The 21,983-nt window shown below is 41.2% G+C and overlaps 1 protein-coding gene across 4 annotated transcripts; it reads right to left on the bottom strand.

Annotated features, from left to right (window-relative positions):
- Positions 1-676: 676 nt before the first annotated feature.
- Positions 677-19,346, bottom strand: cd164 (CD164 molecule, sialomucin). 4 transcript variants are annotated; one of them, XM_021612566.3, is made up of 6 exons: positions 19,126-19,346; positions 18,077-18,142; positions 6,422-6,523; positions 5,825-5,944; positions 5,555-5,635; positions 677-5,345 (listed from the first exon to the last, which is right to left on the bottom strand). In XM_021612566.3, exons 1-6 carry the CDS (start codon positions 19,193-19,195, stop codon positions 5,170-5,172), a joined length of 615 nt encoding a protein of 204 aa, XP_021468241.1. In that variant the 5' UTR covers positions 19,196-19,346; the 3' UTR covers positions 677-5,169. The 4 variants fall into 4 exon arrangements, with proteins under 4 accessions (XP_021468241.1, XP_090099571.1, XP_021468242.1 ...); XM_090243445.1 differs by having other exon boundaries at positions 5,825-6,152; positions 19,126-19,343; XM_021612567.3 differs by having other exon boundaries at positions 5,825-5,884; positions 19,126-19,337.
- Positions 19,347-21,983: the final 2,637 nt, after the last annotated feature.

Genomic DNA, 21,983 nt, shown 5'->3' with positions numbered 1-21,983 from the left:
GAGTGACACCTTTGGTCCAATATAATGTATCAGTATGGCTCCTTAATGGGTAATGCATAATGGGTAATGCAGCCTTAACTCTGTCAATAAGCCAGTCATATCAAGGTCACGGTTTGCATACACAGCCAGTGGTAGAGATCCTGTTGTGTGTGAGAGCACTAAGTAGAGGAGCAATATAGAGAGAAGGGGTAAAAGAGAACAGTATTTTTCTGGCCAGGATTTGCCCCTACTACCCTGGACAGGTGTGCATGTCTGTGAGAGACAATGCTGCAGAATAAAATCAGTAAAAACCTGTTGCCTCTCTACAGGAGTTGTGGGCAACTTGACCCCTCCAGCACGCAGCTAGACCACCAAGCCAAGAGTGATCTGTGTTTATGTTTGACTGTCGCTGACATCCACACCTTCACTTTGGGGGTACCGAATGCAGTTGGCACTTCTTATTAGTCCAGCAGCTAATCTCTGAAATCTGTAACTTCTGCTGCTGAGCCAACCTGCCACCTTGTCCCACTGATAAGAGGTTCAAACTCAAGGCCTTGGTTACCAAACTGTTTCACAGTGTAGAGCCCATTGTAGCGGTCTTGGTTTGTGATTTACAGCATGTTGCACTGCATTCTAAATAAGATTTCCCTGCTATGAAACGTCAGAAGTTGCAGCAACAGTAAATACAAAGTCCATGTTCAACAATATTCAAACTTTATTGAATTTAACATCTTCAAGCTAATGGCAAAACTAATAAAAGAAATCAAGGCAAATCAAGTTCCAGGCAAAATGGATGTAAAACAAGCATAAAACAGTAGCAGGCATCATGGCTAAATATTACAGCAACTGTACGTGTACATATTCATCTGCATCTTTGTGCACATGAGAGCAACGCAGAATAATCATTCCATAAGACCTAGAACCTCTTATTTAACTGGACTAAAATCAAGGTGACATATGGACATTGTTAGAAAGCAACAAACAAAAACTCAATTTTAAAAGCTCTATAAACATAAGCTTCAGAGCTTCACACAGAAAATGGTGGCTGCCCCCAGAGCCATAGACATGTAAACATCAGCAAACTGGGTTTGAGATGTACAATAGTAATGGGTGCCATTGTTCCAAAGACAGCTACATTCTCAGGTCAAGAATGTAAATTTAATTCTATGTTGGAATGTAGCCAAGTCATGGAACACAATTTGACATTTTGCATGCCTGTGAATCTGGCCAGCTGACCCATTCTTCTGTCTGGTTTAAGCTCCCAACGTCGAGTGTGACTGAGAAAACAAATACATTTAAAGCTGCTCTCACCACTCAAAGCATCTTTGATTGAATCTTTACAAGGGGTCTGGAAGTGCGGAGTCCCTTTAATATCTACTGGGTGTACTATCAAGTTAAGACAAAAATACAAATCTTCATTTATGTTCAACTGAGTAAGGCACTTTTCTTGAAAAGGTGCATGGAGAGGGGCCGGGCCGTGTGACTTAGTTTGCCCGAACTGAAGAAAAAAAAATTGTATCAGAATATTTGTATCAGTTGCTATGGCAATGTCCTGTGACAAACACTGAAAGAAAATACTCACTGCTACATTGTGTGTTCCTACGGCATGCAGACTGATTTAAATCACGGTGTCCTTAAGACCATGGCAAAAGGAGAAATAATGGTGAAGTAACACTCAGAATGCTCTATGGATTCACAAATGCTTATCAGTTGCCTTCTCCACCTGACATTTGGCCATTAACGTTCAGCATACTGTGAATGCAGACAAAGCAAAACTAGATTTGTACATCTGACTTGCCATAGTTTGGGGGGGGGGGGGTCGTCTTTGGGATGTAGCCTAATGCCATTGGGTGACTGCAGATTCATCTTTAAAAGGCAAACCTAAGGTGATTAAGAACATACATTAAATCAGGGCCAATGAACGACAGACGTGCACTTTTAAATTACACTGAGTGTTCCATACAAAGCAAGGTGATATTTTTTCATAATTATGAAAATATTGAGCTAAGAGTTCTCTCACAAGCATTCATACATTTTTGGCAGCAACAGGAAGGCAAAAAGTACAAAACAAAACCGTCAGTGCCGCACTCCATTTTCCATGCCAAGACTGAGAACTTCGACATTAACACACATTGTTCAGGCACTCTTCTCTACCAAATTGTTTGACAAATTAATCAAGTGGTTCTTTCTCTTTTAAGTGTCTGAAGCCCCAATAGCATAATTCAACAGAAAATATTACATTTCCATTTGTTTGACATGCATTAATGCAGAAAAAGCCATTGCAAGTGAATGCTACTGAAAAAACAAAAAAAAAAGAAAACGCAATCTTGCCTTTACAGGATTGAAAGTTCAAACCTTTAAGGTAAATCAACTGAATGACATGATAGCTCTATGTACAAAGGGGACAAAGTCACACTATTAGCAGCAAGCTAATCAAAGAACTAGACACATACTGTTTGCACTCTAAACTTGGGAAACTTACTGCTTTTCTGTAGTTCAACACCCATCTCCTCTCCTTGGCACTACATACATTTTTTTTTTTTTTTTTTTTTTAAAAGGTGCCTCAATAGGAGAAAAGAAAACTCCCAAAATGCAAAGGACAATGTCTCAACATTAAAAGTCACTTAAGTTCTGGGACCAGTTATTATTAAGTCAGTTATTTGACACTTTCAAAACTCTATCTCTATACAATTTATGCAATGACTACAGAAAACATTAAATGTACTAACTAAGCTTAAAATACAGGTAATTGACTGGGGAGGACAGCTCATAATAATAATGGCTGGAACGGCATCAAACCATGTTTGAGTTGTGATACTATATACCGATTCCGCTCCAACCACTACGAGCCCACCCTCCTCAATTAAGGTGTCACCAACCTCCTGTGAGAGACACAGTTTAAACCTCCTATGCTCCATTGAAACCCCTCTATCAAAGTCACAGAGTTCTCTTCTTCCTAGCAATGGTAGCCAAAATAATGGGCAACTGGGCATTTTTAATACATGACCCTAATCATGATGAGCTGTTAATTGCTTTTTTTAACCAAGGAACCACACCTGTGTGGAAGCACATGCTTTCAATATACTGTATCCCTCATTCATGCAAGTGTTTCATTTATTTTGGCCTATAAATGCCTTTCCACCTTTATTATTTTCAAAAACATATGTCATTAGAATGTGTGTACAATATGAGGGGGAACTAGCATTAGGGAGCTGTGTGGAACTTAGGCCCTACATTTAATGAAACAAAATATATTCAGTGTGCATAGGGGTCACTTTTCAACCAATGCCATTCTAAATCAATTTAAACCTAATAGGTCTTCATCCATCCATCCAAAACCACGATGAGCAACTACTGTATCTATCTACTCTTCAATAATAAAAGGCTCTTCAGTACAGCTGGGATACTAGGGTTCTCAGGGTTGGGCTCAATTCCATTTCAATTCAGTCAATTCATAAAGTCAACTGAAATGTAAATCACTCCCAATCATTTTCTATGAGGAAAATGTGGAATTTCAGTTTACTACCTGGGTTGGCTGAATTAAAATGGAACGGAGGCCAACTGTGGTTCTGTTCTCGCGATACTGCTCCTGTCCTGTGTCCAGACTGCTTTTACTTCATGACAATCAAGCCTCAGCCAGGAGGAAGAGGAGCATCATCATAAATCTCCCTCATTCCCCCCACTTTAAGTAACAGACATAACATTAAAGGCACTTTGCTTCCAATACTGTCAGCATCAAGGTGCATGCTGTCTTATCTTCTTCCAACTCCATTCAACACAATAATTTATACTTCTGATTGATTTATCACTCCCATATATTTACCACAATATTTTATCTGTAGACCCCTTCAACCGTGTCCTAAAGACTTGGCTCATTGTGATTTCCTTCCTGTTAAAGGAAGGTGGTGGGTCAAGGGGTCATCTCCAGTCTAGTGGTCCGACTCATCACTGCAATCTGTTTGGCTGAAGTCGGTAAAGATTTTTTTTTTGGGGGGGGGGGGGGTTGTAGAAATTAGGGGTCGACTTGGGTTTATTGCATTGAGCTGCTCTTTTGGCAGTGTGTAGTGTTTGCCAAACGCACACACAGCACTGAGTCTTAACACCAAGAGAGCCCAACTCGTCCTCCACTTAAGACGGGGGCATCTACTTAATATTCTATCTTAAGCAGGGCTCTACACTGACTTTTTTGTGTGCACCTAAGTTGAAAATTGTAGGCACAAAAAGAAATTTAGTAGCACAATGCTAAATATTTGAGGTAATAAAGCTAGAATCATAATTTTTCCTACGTGCATTGGTGCTCCTAAATACATTTTTAAAAATCCAGTTCACACAGCAAAATATTTACACGCATATGTGAGTAAAGTGGTCACACTGTAGGGCCCTGCTTAGAGGATGGACCATTGCTTATAGTTCTCCTTTTATTCTTACTTTAACAGGCATCTCTGCCATCAATACAGAGAATACAAACTCTTCATAAAGGAGTTGTGAAAACACCTACCCAGATCTGTCCCATGACAAACAAGAAAAAAAGCTATGCTATATCATCCAATCATCTAGTTCCAAAAAAGAAAGGGGGAGGGGACCTCAATCAAACAGCGTTTCCAAAGCGTTACCAAGGTGCATGAACAAGCTAGTACTCCAACGCTGTGGCAGCCCCACTATACACCAGCAGAATTGAAAGTTTACATAAATTACTATTGGGTCTATTAATGACAGGCCAGGCAGGTAAAACATTAAGATGAAGGGCCAGGGGAGTGAAGCAGTAAACAAGTCTGCTTTTCATCCAGTCAGCACACAGGAGAATAGCCACAATGACTCACTGCAGGAGGGGGGGTGGGTGTAGGAGAGGGGGAACGAGAGACGGGGAATCCATAGTGATGTAATCCTCTGTTGAAGGCTCAAATGCCACTGCGCTGGAGTTCACTTCAGCTGCACCAGGGTGTGAGAAATGTGCAGAAAACTACGTACAGTAAAAGATGTGGCGCACTTGTGGGTGTGTACAGTTTATAACCTTGTGTGTATTTAAGCTACAGGCCTAAACCACAGGTTGGCACCGCAATGGCATTAGGCTTTTGGGAGAAACACTGATCGGAAACACTGTGATAATCACAATGGCCAGGGGTTCGGGTTTGGGTGTTCATAGTGGGCCCCAGAGTAGGTATTGTGGTTGGTGGAGGTGGAGTGGGTTCTTCAGAGGGTGTGGTAGTTGCGGTCCTTGGACTTGCAGAACTTGTAGAGGAAGAAGACCACGGCCTGCAGGCCCAAGACCAGCACTATGCCCCCAATGAAGCTCGCTGCGTCAAATGTGGAATTCTTATGAGGCGCTGGAGAGGGCCCCACAGGTGATGTGGTGGTGACACTGACGTCTGCACAAGGAGGGAGAGCACCAAGTTGGTTATTTCACTGTATGAGCCACTAGCCAGTGCTAAGTGGATATAGAACCATATTGATAATACACAGGTGGAATCCAGTTTTTATTCAGTAACGCTTTCTATGGAATCCTTGGTGCTCTACAAGCAGCCATAAATAAAATAGTCTTGATTTCATACCAGGCTGGGCTGGCATGGGAACTTACTTGAAGCATGCGTTGCGGCAGAGACTGGGACGGTACCGTTAGTGGCGGGCAGGGCAGTTGGTACTGCAGTGGTTAGGTCAGCTGTAACCAGCGGTGAGATGTCAGTTTAGTATCATTTAACTAAATGCATATACTAGACATACAAAAACAGTTGACCATTTCACCATATTTAAATTTGACATACAAAAACTCCCTCAAAAGAATCAAGTCACACAGCAAACATACACCGATTTGAAGGGAGCAGACGAGATGCTGGTTTGGGATGGTTACCTGGGGTGGGCTCGGGCTCAGTGGTGCTGCTGTTAGTTGCATTGCTGGCCGTAGGGGTAACTGGAGCAGCAGTGGTAGGAGAGTGGGAGATTGTGGGTGGGGCAGGGATGTCAGTTACAACTGTAGTAGCAACAGGTGGAGATCCCATTGAAGTGACGGACACCATGAGATAGACAGGGTAAAAAGCAGGAAAGAAGGAGATCGCCAGGTTATGGCGGTATCTATGTCTGAAAAGTCCCAAAATGATTCCTTCCCTTGTGATCTGACAGGGCTAGATTGGTGAATGTAATAGGGTGAATTCATTTAAATAGCTTTCACCCATTTAATCCTTTTGGACCAGTGGAAGGATAAGGGATGGGAGGAAGGAGCCATGGGGTGGAGAATGGCAGGGACAAAGGAATTAGGAAAGAAGGGAAGCATTTTAGAGTGTTGAGACAAAGCAACTAAGACCACAGAACAAAGATATAGAATCTCTACATATTCCTAGATCAGTCACTTACTGTTGAAGGTAGACTTGTCATGTTAACAAAGTGAATCACTGGAATGACAAAACATCTAACCCCTTTAAATGAACTATGTGATGGTATTAGTCCTTACCTGAGCAGGTTTCATTAGAGCAGTTGCCCACGGTCATGTTCTGACTGTTTATGGACATGATGTTGACACAGGAAACATTGGAGACAGCTGGAGTTTCTCTAACTGAACAGGGGGATAAAAGAAAAACAAGCACAAATAAAAGATGTGATGTGTGTGCGCTACAGGAAACAAAGACAAGAAAATATATTCATGTGATCATTTCCAAAAGATTCCTTACACTAATCCTGACACCCCATGGAACACGAGCAGTTTAAAAACACAAGGAGCACCTTTGTTTTCAGTCAAATGAATTAGCACAAGGTGAGATTTTAATTAAATGGTTGTGTCAGCTCAGGAGTCTACAGTGTGTTCCTTCTCCCAGTCCTGCTCCTTCCTGGAAAGTCCTGAGTCAAAGCCCGTTCCCCCTCCCAATGCATGATCTTTCCATTACTGATTACTGTTCCATTGTCAGAGTCAAGGGCCCTTTAGGGTGTGCATGTGTGAGAGCGAAAAAAAAAAGAAGAAAGTGAGATGAGTGTGGAGGTACAGGAAGAGACTTGAAAGGACCAGAAATCCTAGCCTGAGCAAAACCCCTTGCTCTGGACATCAGCTACGAGAAGTGACACTGAATAACTATGTTAGTCTTCATTTAATCCTTAAGAGTCTAAAAACAACCCCCCCCCCAAAAAAAAAAAAAAAAAATATTATACCATGGATCATTCAGCTGTTCGATTTCGAATTTTAGGACCCCTTAGCGTATTACTTGATGAAACATTGGATTTGTCCTTGCTGCTATTAGCCCATAGAAACACAACGAATAACAGCTTCTGACATGGATTTAACTTGTACCCAGCTACCTTCAGTCATTTACATGTTTGTGAGAGACTCACCTTCCTTTAGAGGGGTCATAATAGTTATCTAGGCCAAACCGTTCAGACACGACAGACGTTTTCATCTAGCTCTGCCACCTTTCACCACAGATGCAGAAGAGCGACATCGGCGGATGTGGTGGATTGAGAGGCAGCCCAAAAAACAGATATCGCCAGCTTAAACTGACAAGATTTTGATGGGGATTTTTTATGATGCTAATTACATTTCCGCAGGGGCCCATCAACTCTAAGGGGTTACTAAAGCGAGCAGGAGAGAGTTGTTCCATTGTCAGAGTCAAGGGTCCTTTAACAAGACATTGATTTTCACCACACTTATCATAAAAAATTAGGTAGGGCTATACTTACTATTCTGTGACATCATGCACAACAACCACAGCCAAAACTGGAAAACTGAACCAAAACAGAAAATGTATGACAGCTCTCTGCTGAAAAAAACAAGTGTCTGATATTCACCTCTGTTTTGACACAGATCCTCATATGACCAATCTGGTCTGGCCTCACTATAAAAACAGTGTGAAGACAATTAGGCTAAGCTGACTTGCTGCTGCTCATAGCAAAACATTGACACGAACAGAAACCTTGGGGATCTCTTATACCCTTCCTTTTCTGTACGTGGAGTGTTGCCACTACCCTTGCAAAGTGTCTGACTCTTTGCAAACTGGAATCCATTTATCCGGAGGCTGCATTCATTGTAGCTGGGGATTTTAACAAGGCTAATTTGAAAACAAGACTCCCTAAATAACTATATCAGCATATTGATTGTGCAACCAGGGCTAGAAAAACCTTGGATCATTGCTATTCTAACTTCCGCGACGCATATAAGGCCCTGCCCCGCTCTCCTTTCGGAAAAGCTGACCACGACTCCATTTTGTTGATCCCTGCCTACAGACAGAAACTAAAACAAGAAGCTCCCGCGCTGAGGTCTGTTCAACGCTGGTCCGACCAATCTGATTCCACACTCCAAGACTGCTTCCATCACGTGGACTGGGATATGTTTCGTATTGCGTCAGACAACAACATTGACGAATACGGTGAGCGAGTTCATTAGAACGTGCGTTGAAGATGTCGTTCCCATAGCAACGATTAAAACATTCCCAAACCAGAAACCGTGGATTAATGGCAGCATTCGCGTGAAACTGAAAGCCCAAACCACTGCTTTTAAATCAGGGCAAGGTGACCGGAAACATGACCGAATACAAAGTGTAACTATTCCCTCCGAAAGACAATCAAACAAGCTAAGCGTCAGTATAGAGACAAAGTAGAATCTCAATTCAACGGCTCAGACACAAGAGGTATGTGGCAGGGTCTACAGTCAATCACGGATTACAAAAAGAAAACCAGCCCCGTCACGGACCAGGATGTCTTGCTCCCAGGCAGACTAAATAACTTTTTTGCCCGTTTTGAGGACAATACAGTGCCACTGACACGGCCCGCAACTAAAACATGTGGACTCTCCTTCACTGCAGCCGACGTGAAGAAAACATTTAAACGTGTCAACCCTCGCAAGGCTGCAGGCCCAGACAGCATGCGCAGACCAGCTGGCTGGTGTGTTTACGGACATGTTCAATCAATCCCTATCCCAGTCTGTTGTTCCGACATGCTTCAAGAGGGCCACCATTGTTCCTGTTCCCAAGAAAGCTAAGGTAACTGAGCTAAACGACTACCGCCCCGTAGCACTCACTTCCGTCATCATGAAGTGCTTTGAGAGACTAGTCAAGGACCATATCACCTCCACCCTACCTGACACCCTAGACCCACTCCAATTTGCTTACCGCCCAAATAGGTCCACAGACGATGCAATCTCAACCACACTGCACACTGCCCTAACCCATCTGGACAAGAGGAATACCTATGTGAGAATGCTGTTCATCGACTACAGCTCGGCATTTAACACCATAGTGCCCTCCAAGCTCGTCATCAAGCTCGAGACCCTGGGTCTCGACCCCGCCCTGTGCAACTGGGTACTGGACTTCCTGACGGGCCGCCCCCAGGTGGTGAGGGTAGGCAACAACATTTCCACCCCGCTGATCCTCAACACTGGGGCCCCACAAGGGTGCGTTCTGAGCCCTCTCCTGTACTCCCTGTTCACCCACGACTGCGTGGCCACGCACGCCTCCAACTCAATCATCAAGTTTGCGGACGACACTACAGTGGTAGGCTTGATTACCAACAACGACGAGACGGCCTACAGGGAGGAGGTGAGGGCCCTCGGAGTGTGGTGTCAGGAAAATAACCACACTCAACGTCAACAAAACTAAGGAGATGATTGTGGACTTCAGGAAACAGCAAAGGGAACACCCCCCTATCCACATCGATGGAACAGTAGTGGAGAGGGTAGTAAGTTTTAAGTTCCTCGGCGTATACATCAGACAAACTGAATTGGTCCACCCACACAGACAGCATCGTGAAGAAGGCGCAGCAGCGCCTCTTCAACCTCAGGAGGCTGAAGAAATTCGGCTTGTCACCAAAAGCACTCACAAACTTCTACAGATGCACAATCGAGAGCATCCTGTCGGGCTGTATCACCGCCTGGTACGGCAACTGCTCCGCCCACAACCGTAAGGCTCTCCAGAGGGTAGTGAGGTCTGCACAACACATCACCGGGGGCAAACTACCTGCCCTCCAGGACACCTACACCACCCGATGTCACAGGAAGGCCATAAAGATCATCAAGGACAACAACCACCCGAGCCACTGACTGTTCACCCCGCTATCATCCAGAAGGCGAGGTCAGTACAGGTGCATCAAAGCTGGGACCGAGAGACTGAAAAACAGCTTCTATCTCAAGGCCATCAGACTGTTAAACAGCCACCACAAACATTGAGTGGCTGCTGCCAACACACTGACTCAACTCCAGCCACTTTAATAATGGGAATTGATGGGAAATGTAAAATATATCACTAGCCACTTTAAACAATGCTACCTAATATAATGTTTACATATACATATGAGATGAATAATGTTGGGTATGTATATACTGTACTCTATATCATCTACTGCATCTTTATGTAATACATGTATCACTAGCCACTTTAACTATGCCACTTTGTTTACATACTCATCTCATATGTATATACTGCACTCAATACCATCTACTGTATCTTGCCTATGCCGCTCTGTACCATCACTCATTCATATATCATTATGTACATATTCTTTATCCCCTTACACTTGTGTCTATAAGGTAGTAGTTTTGGAAGTGTTAGCTAGATTACTTGTTGGTTATTACTGCATTGTCAGAACTAGAAGCACAAGCATTTCGCTACACTCGCATTAACATCTGCTAACCATGTGTATGTGACAAATAAAATTTGACCCCACTACTATCAGTGTATCCAGTAGACATTCTATTGGCCGAGGGGGTAGAAGGGTCCGTTACCTTACAGGCAGCTGTGAAAGATGGAACTCACACACATTCCAGAAGGATTATGACATGCTAGGGGCATCCAGTGAGAGAGGAGAGAGGAAGCTTGTTAGAGGAGAAACCCTTAAGGCTCATAATACCGATGCGTAAGTGCGCCTTCCGTTTTTCTTACATCAAGACCTTTAAGACCACTGAGCTAAACCAGCTGACACACGTAGCTCTGCGGCATTAAAATACAGCCTTCAGAACAAAATGGTGTCACTGACGGCAATGCATTGTTCACATGAAATCCCTAAATCAAAGACAAATCTGATAATAACAGTGGGGTTGACAAACTCACCACAGCGAGTTGGGTTATTGCCTAGGCCTAAGTGAGTTGGGTCTGTAGTGTACTTTAGAACTGCCACCTCCATAGTGAGTGTGTGAGCTTTCAGATTTGCTGAGTTCATATCTAATAGGCGATCTGCTGGGGAATTATGAGAAGCATTAGTTCAGTCCTAAGACCTACTGTGTGGTTAGAGATGTTAGTTCGGGTGCGTGTGTTTAAGAGTGACTGGAATAGTGGTGAGAGTTGTTTGTTCTGGTGTGTGACACACGGTGCTTTAGGATTTTGTCTATGTCGTTGTGGCTGCTGAGAGGAGCGAATATGAGCCATACACACACTATGGCTGTGTTCACACAGCCACTAAGAGCTAAGGCTGGGAATTGCCAGGGACCTTCCGAGACAATATAGTCACGATACTTAGGTGCCGATTCAATATGTATTGCAATTCTCACGATTGTGTGTATTGCGATTCGATACGGTGATTACATTGTGATTCAGTGATCTAAAAATATTGCTGCAGAGTGACGAGAGCCATGAGAAAATGTATTTTGATCAGACATGGAAATATAAGTGCTGAAAACAAATTGGCTCCCTACGTAAAAAAAAACTATTAGAACAGGCTATGAAGGGAAAATACTGGAGTTTTGGTGTAGGTACAGCAGACTAGGGCTAAAATAATATTGCACGTGTCAAAACAATACATTCAACAAAAAAAAAATCTAAATATTTTCCCCCATCACTACTAAGAACCCAAATCGGATTCTTTCGATATCTCCACACTCAGTTGTACAGGTGACCCAGTACAAGATGATATAAGATGTGCGCATTCACACGGATGTAGCACACAGATACCACACTCATTTCCTGTCACTGTTCCTTAACATTTTGAGGTGGTTGTCATGGTAACGGTCATTTGAAACAAAAAAACTATCCAAATAAATCAGATCCGAGCATCGAGAGAGGAGCTTAAGTGGGAAAATAACCTATTTTCATACTTGAATAAAAGTAAAGACACCGTACCCTAATAAAAAATGACAAGGAACAGTGAGTCACCCAGTAAAATACTACTAAAGTATCAAAAGTAAAAGTATAAATAATTTTACATCCCTTATATTTAGCATACCAGACACGTGAATTAGAATTTTACTGCTAAGCATTTGAAATGTAACAAGTAGTTGTGTCAAAATTGTACGGATTAAAACATACATTGTTTTCATTAAGAATGTAGTGAAGTGAAATTGTCAAAAATATAAAGCACTAAAGTATAGATATCCCTAAAATGAACATTAAAGTATTTTTACTTAAGTGGATCTTTCTATAAAACTAGGGTAAGAGTGAGAATTTCTTGTAGAGGACAACAGTTTGGCGCTGTTTCAAAGTCAATAATACATTTGCCTTTTTTTTCCTCATGTAAATACATTAAGATATAAAAAGGGGAACACATGAGTTTAATCAAAAACCTATGCTTTGAGTTCCCATATTTGTCAAAAATCATGTGACAAAGCACTACCTTTCCTTATATGTATGATACTGTTTGTTATATCATATACTAAGCATTTAACAATTGAATTACACATTGACCTTGATCCTGTGAAATTCCTGGATATTGCTGCTGGACTCTTTCTGTATGGAGATCTCGGGAAGTTTACTGTAACCTAATTCAACAGTTTTGTTTCCGTCCCTCTCCTCACCCCTACCTGGGCTCGAACCAGGGACCCTCTGCACACAACTACTGACACCCTCGAAGCATCGTTACCTATCGCTCCACAAAAGCCACGGCCCTTGCAGAACAAGGGAAACTACTTCAAGGTCTCAGAGTGACGTCACCGATTGAAACACTATTAGCACGCACCCCGCTAAGAAGCTAGCTAGCCATTTCACACCGGTAACACTAATATTTCATATCTCCCTATGTTACGATGTGAAAACAGTGTTCAAGGGCACACATATCCAAAATAATATACGATTGCAAAATCCAATGCTTCAAAACAGAAAGAGGAACTTTAATATGATTAATTAAACAAATCAATACTGTCACTTCAATAATTACAAATAATAGTTTGATGCGTGTTTGATTGGTTGGTCCTGTGTGGCTCAGTTGGTAGAGCATGGCGCTGGCTACGCTAGGATTGTAGGTTCGATTCCCACGGAGGGCCAGTACGAAAAATGTTGCTCTGGATAAGAGTGTCTGCTAAATGACTCAAATGTAAATGTGTAGCTGTTTATTTACGTGGTGACATTATCGCACAACATCAGCTGATTGAGGAAAGGATTTTCTGAAAAATCTGTTAAAGAGCTTGTGTGATACTGCACACAATTTTAAAACAGCTAAAGTGCAGGAATTCATGTATCTCACGAGGATTGACAGAAAATTTTGGCGTCTACGTTATGGCAGTCAAGATAATTAGCCTACTTCATGGACGTCATGAAATCAAGATTCCTGATGTAAGATTACGATCTGTGTAGTTTGATCATTTATTTAGTGAAAACTGCCCGTTTATTTGTTTTTGCATAGGAAAAATAAAGAAAAACCTCAAATGTTGGTGGGGTTATGTGGTCAAGTGCACAGCCAACACTTCCTGTACTTTAAAAGGTTCTGGTCACCCTTATAACTCCATTCTAGGACTCTTATCAATTAATAGCTGCCCATACCATGCCACAGTAGGAGTTCTCAATTTCTGCATTAGATTTACTGTGTATTGACTTGATTAATAAACTGCTGTTACTGTAAATGGTTAGCTGACTGACAGTATATCCTAGCTAACCATTGTTAATCTTATTAAAAAAGATTCTATACAGCCAAAAACTATCCATTGCTAGAATAGAGATATGCTCTAGCTATAGTTAGATGTGCAACCAGACTAACTAGCTAGAATGAAGCAAGGGATTGAATAGTAGACATGTAAATTAGAGGTCGACCGATTGAAATCGGAATGGCCGATTAATTAGGGCCGATTTCAAGTTATGATGCTTATTACATTTCCGCAGGGGCTCATCAACTCTAAGGGGTTAATAAAGCGAGCAGGAGAGAGTTGCTCCATTGTCAGAGTCAAGAGCCCTTTCTCTAACAAGACATTGATTTAACAAAAGCGCATTTGGGCAAAAAGCACAATCGTTGCAAGAATGCACCTAACCATAAACATCAATGCCTTTGTTAAAAATCAATACACAGAAGTATATTTTATTAAACCTGCATATTTAGTTAAAAGAAATCCAGGTTAGCAGGCAATATTAAACTAGGGAAAATGTGTCACTTCTCTTGCGTTCATTGCACGCAGAGTCAGTTTGGGCCACCTGGCTCGTTGCGAACTAATTTGCCAGAATTTTACATAATTATGACATAACATCGAAGGTTGTGCAGTGTAACAGTAATATTTAGACTTATGGATGCCACCAATTAGATAAAATACAGAACAGTTCTGTATTTCACTGAAAGATTAAACGTTTTGTTTTCAAAATGAGTTTCCAGATTTGACCATATTAATGACCTAAGGCTCGTATTTCTGTGTGTTATTATATTATAATTAAGTTAATGATTTGATAGCGCAGTCTGACTGAGCAGTGGTAGGCAGCAGCAGGCTTGTAAGCATTCATTCAAGCAGCACTTTCCTGCGTTTGCCAGCAGCTCTTCGCAATGCTTCAAGCTGTTTATGACTTCAAGCCTATCTACTACAGAGATTCGGCTGGCAATACTAAAGTACCTATTAGAACATCCAATAGTCAAAGGTATATGAAATACAAATGGTAGAGAAAAATTGTCTTATAATTTCTATAATAACTACAACCTAAAACTTCTTACCTGGGAATATTGAAGACTAATGTTAAAAGGAACCACCAGCTTTCATATGTTCTCATGTTCTGAGCAAGGAACTTAAATGTTAGCTTTTTTTTTACATGGCACATATTGCACTTTTACTTTCTTCTCCAACACTTTGTTTTTGCATTATTTAAACTAAATTGAACATGTTTCATTATTTATTTGAGACCAATTTTATTTGATTTATGTATTATATTACGTTAAAATAAGAGTTCATTCATTGTTGTAATTTTCATATATATATTTATAAAATATATTTTATTTAAATCTGCCGATTAATCGGGTATCGGCTTTTCGGTCGACCTCTTCTGTACGCAGACAGAAACCAACCACTAGCTCAAGTGGATGTGAAAGAACAGCCAGATCTGATACTCAAATATGCGGGGACACATGTTATGTTCTTCTATACTAGTGGGGACCTAAAATAGGATTGACACTTCAGAACAAACTTTCTAGAGATTTTTTTGGGGGTGAGGACTATGTAGTTCCATGTAGTGAATCTGTCATTCAATGCATTTGTATGGGCCAATAGCAGTAAGGCCAAAGACAATTAAAACATGTTTTTTGTATACTTCAAAGGGTTCTAAAAAATAAAAATAAATAAATTGCATAGCAAAATTATCCTTGGAGTGACCTTAAAACAATTCCATAGAGCTTAGTAGTATTTTGGGTTGACAATTAGGCTATTATCGTTATATTTTACTGTTAAAATAGGCCTACAGCAATTGTATTTAATAGAGATTAATTTGCCTACGTCTTTATGTGCACTAATATCACAGGCAAATTTATTTGGGGCGAATTCATCTCCTGAGAATTGGAAACTCCAAAAACATTAGCTAGACCACCAACTGTTGACATAATACCCGCTACTGGTAGCCATGTTTGAATCCAACAGTAAATTCAATGTCCTAAAAATAGTATAAATAAGAAATAAATACTTTGCAGTTGTTGCCTACTACCCAATGAGTCCTATGCACTTTCAATGGCTGTTGAGCATTTCCCACGCTTCATATGTCAAAGCCATATCTTGGTTGCAAAACAGCTGCGATAGAGCTAAATACCTACAGAAAGCTGAGAACCTCCTCTCTTCAACAGTGGCGGCAGTGACAACAGCAGTTCCTTCCAACGCTGTAGATTGCTTTTCCCCGCAACTAGATTTTATTTCTCTGCCTAGTCCTAACATTTTTTTCTCATTCCTCTATTCCTTTTCCTTCATTCCCTCTCGTCATCTTCCTGACATTCGACCAGTCTTCTCCCGTCTCTGGGATTGGAACAGTCTTCATCGAGGTCCACACAGTGACATGGAGAGTATGTGTACGAGTAGAAGTCTGTTATGCACCATTGTTCGGCGTCATACTTGCTCAGGCCTACTAGAGGCCTTTCAAAAAGCATCCCAAATACATTCACTCTCTCAAACAGTGACAAGCTCCGAGGGCCTAGATCCAGCTCAGTCCTCATTCCACGTAATCAAGGAGGCTAGTATGCCTGGAACCTTGACTATAAGCAAACTTACCACACCCACAACTGACAGTATTTTAGGGGACTGTCTAGTTGGTTTGCAATGTTGGTGTTAATTATGCAAACCATGACAGACAGAGGCTCTTTATAAAAACATCCCACAACCCTTGGTAGCTTAAGTGGCTCAACCTCTTTAAAAAAAACACAAGCGGATTTGCTTGGGTTCTTCCGAGTATCACACACGGGGGAATGACACAGCTGTTCACCGTTATCATTTAGCAGCGCTCATGGGCTAGGACCTGAGCTTGGCTTAGAAAATCCCATTACTGGGCTGATAACATCCACAGGCAAACAAATAAAGCAGTGGCTTGGACTACAATACCACAGTAACAGGCAAACTGTGAGAGTAGAGTTGGTGGGAGAGGAGAGTTTGGTTGAGTCAGTCAGAGCAGCAGGGAACAAACTCAAAGCAATAGGCTGGCTATATAAAGACTGTTATACTGCATTCTGTATGACTCAGGCCTATAGGAGCTTAATATATCACACAATCGACCAAAGCAAAGACCGAAGCCTAAAAACAAACATTGGAGATCCCATACGCACACTATCCTGCATAGTCAAGACATTTCTCAAGTCTGATCGGCACTCCCATTATCATAATGAGATTACTACGTAGAAAAGTGTTCTTGTCCAAAGACCATGATATATTTCTCTACTCTAAAATGGCTGGTGCGGAAGGGATTAAGGCCAAATGTCCTAAGCTGACACTTAATGGAGGACACAAATGTGTCTGTTCACTGCCTTGTGCAACCTGCCCAATTCCTTTTTGTATTTTACCCCTTTTTTAGTGGTATCCAATTGGTAGTTACAGTCTTGCCTCATCGCTGCAACTCCCGTACGGAGAGGCGAAGGTCGAAAGTCATGCGTCCCATGAAACACGACCCACCCAAGACTTACTGCTTGACATAATGCCTGCTTAACCTGGAAGTCAGCCACACCAATGTGTCGGAGGAAACACTGTACACCTGGCGACCATGTCAGCATGCACGCGCCCGGCCCGCCACAGGAGACGCTAGAGTGCGATGGGACACGGACATCCCTGCCGGCCAAACCCTTCCCTAACCCGATCGAGCCTGGGCCAATTGTGTGCCGCCTCATGGGACCCCCGGTAGGGGCCCAGCTGAGAGTGAGCCTGGACTCCAACCAGGATCTCTAGTGGCACAGCTAGCAACTGCAATGCAGTGCCTTAGACCACTGCGCCACTCAGGAGGCCCGTCCAATTCCTTTTTGACCCGCATCTCAAAAATAGCTCAATCTTGATCCTTTGGAATGACTTGGTCAAAAGGCAGGCTCCAGTGCCTTATAATCTACCTGAAGAGACTGGTACTGTCTGGTAGTTCAATGATCATAACCCCAAAATACAGTACATGGCCTAGGAAATTATAAGGCTTACACATTAAGGACAAAATGTATGCCTCTTGATTACAATATCGCACAAATGTAGAAAATGATCGACACTGCCATACCGACCACTTACCGCAGGCATTTTGTGGATTTCGTTCATAGACTATACTAGAGAAATGTGAAGCTTGAAATTAAATACATTTCCTAATGTGGGTGATTGTTAATGGGACAATTGATGGCTACAACCATCAAACCAGTAGCAGCAGTATAAAGGATAATGCGTATTTAAAAAAAAAAAGTGATGCACATTAATGTTATAAACTTAGCGTTCCATTTGTTATTACATCAATTCAGGCAATTTATCACAATATGGATTTTTGTCCTTATCACCCAGCTTTAACAGGTAGGTACTACTTACATGTGCAGTTCAACCATTGACAGTCACCGACACAAGTGTCACAAGAGAGTTCAGCACATCCATCATCTGAAAGGGGAAACATCAATCAACATACAAGTAATTAGAAGTGTATACAAAGGTTAGTTGTATACAAAGGTTAGAATTGTCACCAATGAGGGAATTGGCCCAACTGATGGATATAGACCTAATTGGACTTGCCGGGGAGATATTTACTTAATAGGCACAACACAACAGTAGATACTCATCAACTGTAAGCACGTTAGTCACAGGGAGCAGTAAAGTTACTTAGATATGATTTCTGGTAGATTAATGCCTACGAGGTGAGCCTGGTCATGTCAATCTCCAACGTTGGTTTATGACATTTAAAACACCTGTGCATGTAACTAATGGAAAGAAGAGAGGGACTGAGAAACCAGCTGTCCCAAATGACGGACATTAAAATGTATTTCCCCTCTGTCCGTGTGACTTATGTAGCTTGACCTGTGATATTTTTTTTGCAAATATAGCTATAGATTAATAACGCAATATACATTCAAATGTGACGCAAGGCTGACAGGCAAGCAAGGGCCATCTAGCCAACAAGAGCATAAACTGGCCATTTCACTAACCACCCATCTTCTAAATTATGTTGTCCAAAGGGACAATAATCAAAACTCTTATTAAACAAATACATATATGTGCCTGTTATTTCAGGGTTGCTGACTTCAGTAATGTTGTCCTAAAAGCTAACGTTAGCAGCTATGACGATATCAAGCAGCCCACGTTGGCTGTCGCTCGCAGTCTGAAAAAAAGACTAGAGGGCTAGCTCAGCTGGCTAACGTTACACATCTACCATTAAGAACGAACAAACTTGACAACACGTATGATTCCCACAAATCGTTTTTAGAAACAGTTTGCTGTCACATTCGGGGCAACTAGAACGAAAAGTGGCATAAATATGCACTCAAAACGGCTCGCGCATTTATGTACACGAGCTAGCGCTTAGCTCGCAGGCTTTCTTATGCAGAGAGCGCAAAAACAAGCTGTGCTTTACTAGGTCGCAAACTTACCTACGCTCGCAACTGTTGTTGCAGCTACCAATGCAAGGACTAATGTAACGTAAACAAGTTTTAAGTACATGTTTAATTTATATTTTCCACCAACTTGTTCGTCGTTCCACCCGATTTATGAGGAGTCGCGAGAGAGATCTGATTTCTACTGGATACGGGTTTTCTGACGCTGTTGCTATCTAACTGGCTACTTCCTTCTACCAGAGATATTCACTTTTGAGGAGAAGGGAATTGTATTAACGCCTTTTGTGTATTTGCCCAAGGGTTGTCAATGGGCCGCGCGGTGTATTCTGGGAGATTTTGGCACAGGTGCTTTTATCGGAGTCAATTAGGCGCTTGCTCCCAAAAAATAAATTACGTGAACGAAAAGTACAATATTACAAATATTTTCTGAGATATGAGATGCGCAATTTATTCTCTGAAATATCGTATAGTTTTGTAATCGTAACATTGCGTACTTTCGACGAAAACAGTCAGGTTTCTCATATCCTGACTTTTAGAATAGTTTGCGTTGCGATTAGTTTAGTTTAGCAACCACTTGACGCGGCATGACAACGTGAACGCAATTGGTCGACGGTGCTGGGCGGAGCGTTGTACGTTTTACAGACAATTGTCGATGGGATTATTTTCTCCTCTTTTTCGAATATCTCTGTTTCTACACAGGTCATGTGGCTCTTTTTACTGCTTGCTTGCGGCAGGGTTGCCATGTACGCGTATTTTTTGCTAGTAATTGGATGGTACCATTCATTGGGCCTTCACACCACCTTCTTCAACAGACTTTTCAATATCCTCCTTCTCGGTATATTTATAGTGTAGAGACCTGACATAAGCATGATATAAGATTAAGGTATATTTATAGTGTAAAGACCTGACATTTATAAGCAGTATATAAGTGTGTGTGTGTGTGTGTCTCGTGTATTTTCTGCACTGTGCAATGATATGGGCAGCGACCATGTAACGCTTTTACAACAGAAGTGCACTGATTAATTAGATTTCTTGAGTTATCTTAGATGAATTCTGTAAAGGCAGTGATTTATTGTCAAACAGATAAAATCATCTGAATGAGGTTTATTCATGTTTCAGTGGGATTATAGCATAGTTGAATTCCATTTAATTTCCAATGAGTTTAAGAAATTAATGGAAAGCCATGTACTGATTGTATTTGTATGTTATGAATCGCTACTTGAATATGTACAAAAACAGTTTGTTGATTTAGTGTGTCAGTTTGGTGGAGGTCCAAAATGAATGTAAAATCCAGACAGTTGAGTAATGACACGCAGTATGACATGAGCGATACCAAAAACATAGCTACTGCAGTCATTACCCCCATTTGTCAGAATAACTTAAAAATGCCCAGTTCTTGGGTCTCAAGGGTTGAGAGGAGATTTGTGCTAGTGGACATTTTTTTAAAAATGGAAGTTATGGAACTCCCTCTTGTGTTTCTGTTGTTGGGAAAAAGTCCTCAATGAAACTGACATTAAATGTGGCGAATGATACATATCCATCTGTCATTGTAGGTTACTGTAGCCAACCATTTGGTGTAAAGTACTTAGGTAAAAATACTTAAGTTCTACTTAAAGTAGTGTTTTAGGGTACATGTACTTTACTATTTATATTTTTTGACAACTTTTACTTCACTACATTCCTAAAGAAAATGTACTTTTTACTCCATAGATTTTCCCTGACACCCAAAAGTAGTCGTTGTGTTTTGAATGTTTAGCAGGACAGGAAAATTACCTAATTCACACACTTATTCAGAGAACATCACGCTTTGTTTGTAAATGATGTCTGAGTGTTGGAGCATGCCCTTGGCGATCCATTTTTTGAATGATGCCGTCTGGTTTGCTTTATATAAGGAATTAGAAATGATTTATACCTTTACTTTTGATACTTAAGTATATTTTAGAAATGACATTTATTTTAAACCAAAAACTTTTAGACTTTTACTCAAGTAGTATTTTACTGGGTGACTTTCACTTTTGAGTAATTTTCTATTAAAGATATCTTTACTTTTACTGAAGTATGACAATTGGGTACTTTTTCCACCACTGGATACAATAAATATGTTAAATTGCATTATCACTTGTGTAGCCTATCTGGAGCTGGCAAACAGATTCAATAAATAGCCTATAACTTCAGTTTACATCTTGCTTAGGCTACTGTAGGCTATCTGAAATTAGATGTAGGCCTATCAATGGCTATAGACTGCCTGCATCTAGCTGAGCAAACCATGGCAAAGTTGAGTTGCAATCATAAACCCAGATTTTACTATGCCGCATATGCCTATTGAAATGACAAGTACATCTCGCAAATGGTCCATTTATAACAGTTTGTAGTCTTAACATCTGGCACATAACATGTTTTTTTTAGTTCGTCCAAGAGTTTCTTGCAGAGAGATTGAGATCCTCTGTCCAACTGTCATCACTCAAACTCGCCTGTTGGATTTATCTTTAGTTATGCACATGTGCAAAAGGGATCTATTTACAATTATGAACTGGGTTTGAACCCTGGATGCGGATTGTCTGAAAGCTGTGGAATATCAGACTGAATACCAGGGGTATGACAAACTTTTTACTGCTCTAATTACTTTGGTAAACAGTTTATAACAGCAATAAGGCATCTCGGGGGGTTGTGGTATATGGCCAATATACCACGGCTAATGACTGTATCCAGATATTCTTGCAACATATTCAAATTTCTTTATGTCACTGCTCGCAACAATGATTATTTTGACGAAATTGTAGCTTCTAATGTCGTTACAAGTTACATTGATACTCCTTCATTGGCACGATAGCATTTTGGAAAAAGGGTTTATTGGACGAATGTGGCAACTCCTCTCTTGCTGTGAAAAAAAACAT

This window comes from Oncorhynchus mykiss, chromosome 8 (genome assembly GCF_057628025.1).
Source record: "Oncorhynchus mykiss isolate SJ-2025 chromosome 8, ASM5762802v1, whole genome shotgun sequence".
Classification (NCBI taxonomy): domain Eukaryota; kingdom Metazoa; phylum Chordata; class Actinopteri; order Salmoniformes; family Salmonidae; genus Oncorhynchus; species Oncorhynchus mykiss.
The sequence above is the reverse complement of the archived record's forward strand: the minus strand, read 5'-3'. Positions and strand labels throughout refer to the sequence as shown.